General features: G+C 39.9%; 1 protein-coding gene across 1 annotated transcript in view; it reads right to left on the bottom strand.

The window, feature by feature from the left end:
* Window positions 1–3,987: 3,987 nt before the first annotated feature.
* LOC141779855 (furin-like protease kpc-1) overlaps window positions 3,988–11,660 on the bottom strand; it is a 211,859-nt gene continuing 204,186 nt past the window's right edge. Inside the window, exons 20-22 of the mRNA XM_074654880.1 lie at window positions 9,223–9,300; window positions 7,744–7,953; window positions 3,988–5,775 (exon numbers count right to left, since the gene is read on the bottom strand). Coding sequence (XP_074510981.1) covers window positions 7,759–7,953; window positions 9,223–9,300 — 273 coding nt within the window. The 3' untranslated portion in view covers window positions 3,988–5,775; window positions 7,744–7,758. The remainder of the gene's footprint in view (window positions 5,776–7,743; window positions 7,954–9,222; window positions 9,301–11,660) is intronic.

Raw genomic sequence — 11,660 nt, 5'->3', positions numbered from 1 at the left:
GGAGAGCCGGAGTGCAGCATGGGCAGACGGAGCACCGGGATCAGCTGTGCAACTGTAAGATACAGTGGATTTACTTTGATAATCATGTTCTATCAAGACTGTCATGAGGGTAGCCTAGATCCAGGAGACCATGCAGGGTTTCTCCTATACTGGCAAGATTAATACAAAAACTCTGTTGTGTAGGATACAGCCTAATTGTTTATTGACTTTAAATTGTGTTAATTGTTGACTGTAATTTTGCGCATATTTATGATATTAAATGTTATGTGTGTGTGTAAAATACTAATTTGATTAGGCGATGTAAACCTTTTTCATTGCAGCAAATATTGTTAGATTAAATGACAGATTAAATGACATCTGCATATTCATAGACAAGGCCTATCTGAGAGAAAAAAACGCTGTTTAATGTTTTTAGGAGTGTTGCAACATTTCTGCTAAGACGTTGTAGGTGTATGCATATTAATACGTGTGTTATTTGTGCAGCGTTGTGGGTGTATGAAATAATATAGCCTACTTAGTATTGAGAATATCTATATAATCTATCAATCAACCATTCGTTTTAAATTAGGATCATTTAAACATTGGCATTTTAAACTCGTGTACCTGCTCATGTAGAGTCTGAAATCTAATTTATAACAATAGATAAAACACATAGTGTCTCATAAAGTCAACTATGTTTTTGAGATGTATAGGCATGCTGCGTTATAGGAGAAATATATATCTATAATACAACTAGTTTGTTTTTCTAAATGGAGATAAAGGAAAAAGCTCCAGCACGTTTCAATTAAATCGGTTTTATTAGAGAATAAAAACTTCCTTATAATAAACTTGAATAAATTGGATTGCTGGTTGGACCTCATTTGTTGACCTATATAGTCTTATCTGTCCTAACAGCATTCAAGTAAAAGTTTTAAAGCAGTTTAAATTGAGACGTGTCATTTAAAAATAACAACTTGCATCAAGTCTATCATGTTCCTGCTACCTACTTTTTTAAACTAATGTTTATCAAAGTTATTAATAACATAATCCTGCAATTTTACTAACATTCAAAAGTGTTTATAAAAGTGTATTTTTTTCCTCCATGAAGTCTTGTAAATGTAGACATCTTTCATATGTCTTGAAAACTTTTAACAGCCCATAAAGTGAACAAATCCACTTTTGTGTCCTACCAGGCTGTAAAGTGAATTAACAAGCCTGCACTGGGAGGAGTAGCTACACACAGAAAAAAGGAGGGTCCCTGGATTGAAGTTGAGCTTCTATATATAACTTTGAATGACTTCAAAGATATTTCTTTTAAACACTAAAATACGCAATTTATATCCCTTTAACAAATGTAGTCTGAAGCATTTCATCTGCTCCTAAATGGTTGTTTACAGCACTGTAAAGGGTCTATGTGGAGAGCTTTTTTAGGATTCTCTACGTCCTCAAAAGAGGTTTTGAAATTATTTTCAGGTCTTATATACGACTATTTTAGAGTTAATAGTGTGTGAAAAGCTTCTCTGGGTGCTCATCATTCAGAAAAAAGTGAGAAAAGACACAAGTGAAGAGGAGGAGGAGGATTAAGTCCAGATTCAGGCCTCCAGTCCAGTCCAGGGCAGGGAGGGCAGGCTTCCATCCCGTCCCAGCTGTCGGTCCCCCCGGTGTCAGCTTCGGGGACCAGGACTTTGTCCAGAGAGGGGGACATTCCTGGCCGACCGCTGCTGGTTGCCATAGGGAGAGGTAAATGAAACAACAGCAGTCGAGTCGCTGCTGCCCCCCCTCCTGTTCCTGGACTATCTAAAGGCCTCTATTTAGAGAGGCTCTCTGCTGCAGGGACAAAGCCTTTGCAGGGATAAAGGAGGGAGGGGTAAAGAGCACAGGGCCCTGAGAGGAGAGAGAAAGGACTGGAAGAACTGAAAAAGATGAGAGAGATTATGTCTGTCCTCAAAGCTGCTCCTCACACTGCAGTGAGATAAAGCAAACTGTGTGGAAGGAAAAAAAAAATACAAACAAAACTTCAAAAATGCTGCTTGGCAGAAGTATGTTTCAACTTGTGAAGCAGTCCCTTAATTTTGAATACTAGAAGGCATTAATAATTCCTACTGTACAGATGCAATTAAAAAGCACTTTTGGTCGGTCTGTGGCCTATAACAATTCAATCCACCAGAAATAAAGTAATACATACTGGCCACAAATTAAACCTATAAATCAATGCAGACAGTTCTTCAATATCCACAATTTATAACTTCTAAACTATGCAAATGACTGAAACCGTAATTAAACATTTTATTTAATAACTTGGACCTATAGCAGTAAAATTAAAAGGCACTAAAAAAGCAATTATCAAAGAAATATTTTCACCAAAAAATAATCAAACTGTGCAGTAAAAACAGAGAAGTCTACATACCCAGTACGCACACTCACAAATCATTCTTAGCAATGTTAATTTATTCGAAAAGTTCACACAAGGACACATGTCATGTGCATAGACTGAGGTCTGTGAACAATACAGGGGCATGTAACAAAGGGCAAGTGCTAATTACAAAATGTTCTCTATCCCCTGCTTTTTATGACCTGGATTGGATTTTGATGTCGTACACTGATTCAAATTGCTCTTCAACTTTTCTTTTGTCCTGATGCTGCTTTAGTGGCCAAAATAGACTAATCTCTGATGTTGTGCACTAACAAAGATGAATAAAATATCAAAAGTAATCATCTTAAAATACATTTAGGGACACAAAATTGTATATTAAAGGCATAGTTTGCCAATATTCATCCCTTCAAGGCACAATGTGCCAACCAAAATGTACCAGCATTTTAAATATAAGATCGGAAATAGCTATATCTTCTCGTTTCGTTCACAGTAATTATACGTCTGTAATGTTTTCTGATGTTGTTCGTCTGTTTCCATTAACAATATCTGTAAACAGTGATATAAACCAGGCCCGTGATGATCAGTTGCGAAGCAAAATGCTCATATTCCATGTATAACTCAAGCTCTTCAATTAAGTATTACTGATTGGGCCTTTAATGGATCTCATTTCATAGGCTAATAATCCTTTATGGATGTGAATCCAGCTGCACTGATAGCACATGAAGCTGCCAGGATTTAAGTCATACGAGCAAAAGTTTCCAGGCACGGCTCAGTAATTCATTCTGGTAATATTGAACATTATTGTGGCGTAACATTGAAATCGGCCAAATCAAAAGAACATTGTGGTAATTAGGCTGTAATTCAAGGAATTACCACATCGCCACACAGGCTTAAATAGTCGTGTTGGGAGAAACGCAAAGCACATTATTTTAATGGTGTAATATGCAAACTATGGCTCGTTTCAATTACATGGCTTAACAATGCATAAATGATGCGAGCCTTGTTATTTGGACTGCAGGGTCCTCAGTTATTCAATCACTCAGAGGGGCCAATGTTAGGGGCCATGCTGCCTCCTCTCGTACAGTAAAAACACAGCGCCGAGCACTGAGGGGCCGCTGCCAAACTACATTTAAGGGAATAAAAATGAACAGCCGAGAATGTAAGCGTTAAATTAACAGTAGGATAATTATATGACCCGTGTGCTGTAAAGATTCAATTTCTAACGCTCTAATTAGGCGACTGTCTCCCCATACATCAGCTCACATCCCTCTGCCAATTTCTCACCAGAAAGCGTCCTGTGAGCGGAAATAATTAGATTTTATTAAGACACGGCTGGCGTAATAAAGAAAATCAAAGGAGGGGCTGGTTGAGTATGATATGTTTTTTAAATCATTGATTGTTCAACGCACACAGTCCACTGAGCCCCATTTAAAGACAAGGACAGTTAGGTCCAAACTGGAGGCAGAGAGGCTGGGATCTGTCTAACTATACAGTATTAATATAATGAACTAGTGTCCACTGTCTACTCTAGGAGGAGGATACAGTCATTTCTGACAGAATTATAGTCCATGTGTGATAATTTTAGAAGGATGCTATTCAAACATCAGTGCAAAATAACTGCATGTAAGGCTGCAACTGATTGTTGTCATCATAAAACCTGTGAAAATCTCTAATCACAATTTCCCAGAACCCAAGATGACATATTTAAAGTCCCCTCCACTAAAATATATGTTTTGCTTATTGTTACTTGACTTGGATGTTGGAGCTTCACTGTGCAGTTTGACACTATAAGACTTTCTTTTTTAAAAACAAAAGTCTATCTGCGTAAGGGAGTTCTCATCTTATATCTCGGTTTAACACCCTGACTTACGAGAGGATTTTTGTGACATCATAACTAGTCTGGAGCCCATCGTAGTCTAATATGCAACTCTACACAAGCGTGATGTGGAAACTTGAAAAAAGCACATTGAGTGAGAGCTGACTTTTCAGTGAAGTAGGAGACGTCTTAAATCTAATAGTTAAAAGTTTGGAAGTAAAACATATTTGCGTATTCATAGCTTCTGTATCTTTTCTATGATGGCGAAGGAGCAGGTGTAATTTTAAGATTTTTTTAACAAGGTAATTAAATTTTTTTTTGTGAAAAAAAACATGGGAAACAAATTATCCAAGCCCAGTATTTTATGTCTTAAAACATGTCTGGAGGGGATCTTTAAATTGCTTGTTTTGTCCAATCGACAGTCCAAAACCAAAAGATATTCAGTTTATCATCATAGAGGTTGAAGGAACCAGCATATTTCATATTTGGGAAGCTTGAATGTATTACCTAAAAAATAACTTAAACGATTAATCAATTATTAAAATTGTTGCAGATGAATTCTCTGTTGATCGATTAATCCTTTCATATCTAACTATGTGTATGGATAGGCATGTTTGGACTATTACAATAGGAGATATAATCCAATGAGGTACAATAACATTTTAGCATTTAGTGCCACAAAGACACAAAATAGTCCCCGTTGGAGCATTAATGGTTTATTACAGTCTCACCTTTAGGGAACAATCACGGCTAACTGGATATTTCTTTGCCTTGCCACAACTTTGACTTGTTTGACTCAGACCAGATACAGTATAAAGAAATCAGAAAAACTGATCCAAGATTAGATCCTTGAAATTAAAGATATCCCAGGTTTATTGTTACACTATGGAATATATATATATACAGTGAAAGACAAAGCATTCAATACTTTTTAATCATGCACAGATCAATCGCCGCAAAGTAATAATAACAGAGATGTCATGTTGTTGGGGTTTTATTTCAGATTAGCTGTTCAGATATCAATAACTCTCGTTAAGGCTCGCCTCGAGTCTTACATAACGAGAGCCGACCCACGCCTTTCATCCTTACTGTAATTGTTGTGTGCATCAAAGAGGGGGGGAGATTGACAGGCTGTATGGGAGGATTAATACAGTGGGTGAGTGACTGCATACTGGGTCGGGAGGGAGGGAGGAACAGGAGAGGAGAGAGATACGGGGTGAAGAGGAGGAGGAGGAGGAGGAGGAGGAGGAGAATGAGAGGAAAAGTAGAAGAGGACAAAAAGTGGGGAGAGAGTTAACGAGAGGGAGAGCATTAATTGTGTGCATTGTGCCGGGGCTCTTTTGCTGAGTGTGGCTGTCGAGGTGCGGGCGCTAACCCCTCCAGCAGCCCGCCGTGATCTGAGCCAGCTCTCAGACTGCTGTATTCCAATGCAATTAGGCCACTCAAAGGCCTGCTTAAAGCTGCACCCACACACACGCACACACACACACACACACACACACACACACACACACACTCAGATAGCAACAGCCCCTGTGGGTCCCCTCCATTGTAGCAGGAAGGTGTATTCTGTCCCCTCTTTGAGGCCCTGGATGAAGAGACCACCCTGGGGAGCAGAAAAAAGGGGAGGATTACCTCTCTTTCTGTCCCTTTCCCTCTGTCTTTCTCTCTTTCTGTCTCTTTATCTTTCTCTCTCTTTCGGTTTAGGAGTTCACCTCTAAATCAGCTCGGGCAAGGCACAGAGCTGAGCTTTGGTTAGAGCTCCTCCAAAGAGACACAACTTGGGAGTTTTTTTTTTTTTTTTCTAGGGAGGAAACAGAGGAAGAAGAAGAGGCAATGAGGCATTCCTGTGATGGATGTCATTGTGGGACTGCTTTAGCAATATCACTTTCCTCTTCCCCTTTCATTATTCATACAGTCATATATTTCAACAAGTGGCGTGGGGCGTGTAGCTCGCTAGCTCGTCCCCGTTGGCATCAGTCAGTCAGTCCCCTCTGTGTGCGCTGTATTAAGAGAAAGCTCTTCACGATAGCAGAGTTCTCTTGGCTGGGTTTCAGCGCGTCTCATTCCCCAGAAAGCATTTAAAGCAGATTACCAACCTAACGCTACACCTCCCTAATAAGAGAAGAGAGAGAGAGAGAGGGAGAGAGAAAAAAACCTGGCACATTAACACCTGCAATACTACTCAATGGCATCAACAGATTAACGAGGTAATCCACACAATGAGGTCTTTGATTCGTGTGGTTTGGCAGGCAATAACGCCAGGCATAATGCACACTGTTATTTCAGACCGTCCCAGCACGAGAAAACCTGGCAGAAGCCGTTCCCTTTTTTTGTCTACCCGTCAGATGAGCTTTTGAAGAATTTTTAACTCGTGCATCTGGTGTGTTTGCCCGTTTTCCTTGTCAGAGAAATAACCTGCTGGCTGCTCCGGTGGCACATGTGAAGGGAGAAGGGGAGGAATCACAGGCTTTCTGAAGGCTGTTTAAACAGCAGGGCTGAGGAGCTCTCCCTCGTCTTCCCCCCCCCCCATTTTTCTGCATAAGGACGTGCGTATAGGATAAGTGTGTGTGTGTGTGTGTTACATCTCGCGGTCCCATTGCTCATGTGCGGCTCGATTAGCCCCACGTGCCTCGTTCGTCAGACGTGGAGGCAGAGCAGATGGCAGGAGACGCACCGTGTTACCATGCTGCGGCACTATGTAACGCTGCTCTAATTGAAACATCAATACTGCCCTGTCAATACACTACCGCTACTTTACAAAACACCATTTACCTACAGACCTGCACTTGACATCTCTGTTTCACATTGAGATGCACTGGTAAAAAAAAAAAAAAAAAGTTTCTGGCTGATTCCAACAACTTTTTCCAACACCGTCTGCAACGGTTTCTGGTGTTTTTAATATCCTAATTTCAATTAAACACTTGAGTTGATCTGTGTTTGTAGACACGGCGTTGTGGTGGTAAAGGAAGCAGAAATAAGAGAGAGAATTTCCTTCTGTCGCATCTCCGCTGTGGCACATTTTTTAATGAATTGATAAAAAGTTGAGGGAGTTCGCATGGCTGTGATCAGTAATTCGACGTTATCGGAGAGTCAGCGGAGAACAGAGAGAAATTAGGCGGCTAGAAATTAATTTGCTATTTGTCCAACTCAATGAGGAGTGACACAGCCCCTTTAATGAATGGGTAATCCATTTCTTATTGCGCTGAGCTGAATTCACCCTTCAATGAAGTGGAAAAAGACAAACATATCTTTCACTAACCTTTTGCAACATCTGAAAGCAAAAGGGGGAGGGAAGGTGTGTGCAGAGACCTGGCTCCTGAGACTATTTGTTTTTGGGGGACAGATTTATACGTTAGTGTGTGTGTTTCTGTGGAGTGATTGAGTTTTAAAGCCGAGCTAGTAAGACCACAATAAATAATGTGTGCCGACTCTGAGGCCACACAGTCAAAGTACTGTACATGGAATTGATTCATGATCAATTGGCTTGCTGCACTGTGGAAAATAACAGTCTTTATTTAACCGTGGTTCATGTTTGTTTCTTCCAGTTCCCTGCCCGATGCCCTGTGCTTACCCCCTGCCTCTCTGCTCACGGTTTCTCCTCCTCCTCCTCCTCCTGGATCTGAAGAGTCGGACTGTTGACGACATCCTGGAGAACATGTGATGGTAAGGACCTGGTCTGTCTGTCCACATCATCCCTGATGGTCTTTGTCTCATGACGCTCCTTCACAGCAGAAGCTCCTGACCCCGTGGAGGACTTCTTTACAACATCTATCCGATGTAACTGTTGGATATAGTATTGTTATGAGTGCATGACATGAGAAAACTTTATACAGGAAATAAATAGAAGCTAAAAGCAACTAGCGCTGAAACTATTACTTTCAGCTAATCTTAATATTTTCTAGGGCTGACCCGAATGCTTCGAAGCTTTGACCGTTGCCATGGTATTCGACCTCCAAATCACTATTCGAATGCTTCGTTTATTAAGTTATTTTTTATGTGTGATTTCGTATGTAATAATGTATATATCCCAAAATAACCCATGAAATAAGGAATAACCCCACAACATTATTCGTTATTAATATTCAACATTATTTTTTATTAGTTATTCTCAGACGGATATCGCTGTTTGTTTGCGTGTGGAGGTGCGTGTGTGTACAGCAGTGTAGCAGTGGCACTGTCCCGGGCATCGAAACAGGGGAGATTGAGACAGACAGACAGAAGAACATGTCAGCCTGCCGCGCCGCGCTGCACTGCTCGCGAAGCTTCGAACACCTTCGAATATTTCTCACCGAGGCTTCGAAGCCCAAAAAAATGGTATCGGCACAGCCCTTTTTGTCCATTTTCTAACTGAATTGATTAACCCTTTTGTCTATAAAATGTCATAAAGTAATGAGAAATGCCTGGCATCATTTCCTAAAGCCCAACGTGATGTTTGTCTGTGATGATGTCAAATTCCTTGTTTTGTTCAACCAACAATCTGAAACCTAAAGACATTCAGTTAACAAAGAAAGACAGCAAATCCTCACAGTTGAGAGGCTGGAATGGCTGTCATTTTTTGCATGAAATAAATGACAGGATGACAGGATTAATCAATTATAATAAAACATAATAATAATAATAATTCTGTCAATTAATTGTTCCAGATGTCCAGTAAGAAAACACAAATTTTCTATCTATGCATAAAAAACACATTAAATTCGGAAAAAAAAGTCGGAATATCTGCAAACATTTTTTACGCTTGGCTGAGGTGGAAAAGTTGGTGTGTTGATAAAGACAAAACGTGATTAAGTGCCAATAAAACTTAGCAAGGGAAAATAAACAGAGGCAAATCGAACAAACAAAGCAAACTTTAGCTCCAACGAAGAGACATAAAACTAGCGCCATCTTTTTCTGAAGTGATTTAAGAGAATAAGCGCCACCAACCATTCATTTGGATGAACCAACTCCTGATATTCGCATAACAGTAGTTGGTGGAAATGCGCATCAATTTTACAGATTTTCTGGATGGAAATTTGACTGTACTGTCTGGAAATGTGGTGCTTCAGCTTACCTGGAAAGCCATACTGGACCTCAGGGGCTTGTTGAGGGTCAGCTTATCCAACATTAAGTCTCCAGGAATCTTCAACATCTGGATGATGGAACAGATATTTGGTGTTAAAGACAAATAAATGGTAGGCTAGTATATAGAGCATCCTGTTTCTGAGGATGAAACCCAGGATTACAAAAGACGATTTCAGAATTCATTGCAGTAATTATATTAAAGGTGTATTCCAGGATTTTAAAAAAAAAACTATTTGTTTGGCAACACACAAGATAAAAAGGCAGAGATATGCCGAATTTTAGTCATATGGGCAAAGCTCCTGAAATGTTAGGTACTACATTTCCCATAATGCAACCAATAGAACCCTCTTTTTGTTAAACACCCGCGCTTTTCGACCTTCATCATTAATTTGTAACGTAGCCTTTTTGTTAAAAATTGGCCACGCCCAAACCTTGTGACATCATCACGGGTTGTTTTCTCAGACTTAACAAATTCATTCCAGAGTGACTGAAGATATTATATGAGAACAGTTTGCACAGTCGGAGGAGTATTCCCTATGACTAGTAGACGGACCGTATGTGTAAAATCTGTGAAGTGGCCCTTTAATCTGATTCTAATATGTCATGATTTATTTATAGTTGTTGTGGCACATTATTTGTTCTTGTTAAGACTCCTTGAGGTCTTCCGTCTGTCGCTCTTCACACCAGCACCACTTGCAGCAGGGGTTGCGACTCCTTTGACATCCCCCTCCCCCACCCCCCCTCCTTATGGATGTCATGAGTGAAAGAAAAATGAGAAAACACCAGAAGAAATCTGATTCAACCCTGTTTTCTCAAGGAAAAAGACAAGGACAAACAGCTGAATTTGAAATCAATCAAAAAACTGGCTCTGTCCACGGGAGCGACGTTTCAGACTCCGGTTACGATTTGATCTTGGCTCAAGTTTTTAGTGAGTGTTGACGTCTCAGAGTTGTGAGGAATCCCGAGCCGGCAGCTTACAGCGGGGGCTTCAGTGATACAGTATTTACAAGGCATGAGGAAGTGGGAGCGCTGCAACAGACGGCAGCGTACACGGCGCTTTCAATTATTTCTCACAGCATTCATGAAAATAGAGGCACAGCGGGGAGTACAGTATGAACAGCAAAACTATAAAAAGACATGGAGCGAAAAGAGAACTCCCAAGCTAAAATAAATGGCATCGTATGCTGTTGTTGGTGAAGAGCTGAGAATGTTGTATGTCTCTGAAACAGGAGAAATAGAAATAGTGTGCTGGAGTGTAGAGCAGTGATGGAGCAAAAATATGGAAGGAGCATAAATAATTGGAGTTCAGTTTGAGGTTTTGATTTGATAGCATCTTAAAAATTTGTTTTGAGAATGAAGTTGGTCTGACTTCATGAAACTTCATGCAAGAACCACTTGTGGTCCAGGCCTGTTGACAACACTTGTTTGACTTAAGACTTATGATGTCCTGGTCTGAATGAGTTTAAGGTCTAAACATGTTTCCAAAATCAACTAAAATAAAAATGTAAGACTAAGAGTCTACCGCCGCGCTAGCAGCTCTGTGAGGCTGTACAGCACAGCGGCGCTTTGAGCTGAATGCTCACGTCAACATGCTCACATGCTCACAATGACAATGCTGAAGTTCAGTAGGTTTAACATGTTCACCATAAAATTTGATAATTAGTACCAAACACAAAATACAGCTGTTATAATTCATCCCAAATAGCGAGGAACTTCTGTTAAATTGTTGTATGGCACTGCCTGTCTTGCTAGCTATGTCTCCTTCAAAATGTCAAGTAAATTTGCACAAATGTTTGAAATATTTCCCAAAAAATAAAATGCAATTTGGGTCTTTATACACATTAACTGGGCTGAAGTATGTAACAGTAGCTGAATGACAGTATAGAAAACAGGTATTTTAAGTTAGTATTTAATGACCTGAATTCTTCTTGAATCTGTTGAGCATAAGTTACACATTTGACCTGCTGGTGGTGCCAGAGGAAAAGTCAGGGGTCATCACCAAAATCAGTAGGATTCGTCCTCTGTGGACCATGAATGTCTGTGCAAAGGTTCATGGCAATCCATCCAATACTTGTTGAGATATTTCAGACCAAAGTGGTGGACAGACCAACCAACCGACAGACATAGCTGTTGGCTAAAAATAAAATAAAAGTGTGACGTACATCATGTCTTGGCAGTGTACTGAGAGACTCACCAACCTATTTAAATTGATTGCATTTTTAATCTTTGTTTTTAGATTGTACTGGTATATGTGTCTTTCCATGAAGACTTGCATAGTTCAGTAGAATTTTTTTTTTCTTTATGGAAGTAACGTCACCTATAATGGAGTCCACCCATTTTCAAAATTCATACATGTTATTCCTATGGTCTAAGACAGTCCAAAAATATTAGTCAACATGAACAACTCTCTCCCAAATCCAAAAACTA

The sequence above is a fragment of the Sebastes fasciatus genome, chromosome 12, assembly GCF_043250625.1.
Source record: "Sebastes fasciatus isolate fSebFas1 chromosome 12, fSebFas1.pri, whole genome shotgun sequence".
In the NCBI taxonomy this organism is placed as follows: domain Eukaryota; kingdom Metazoa; phylum Chordata; class Actinopteri; order Perciformes; family Sebastidae; genus Sebastes; species Sebastes fasciatus.
Note: the sequence above shows the minus strand (reverse complement) of the source record. Positions and strands in the feature narration are given on the sequence as shown.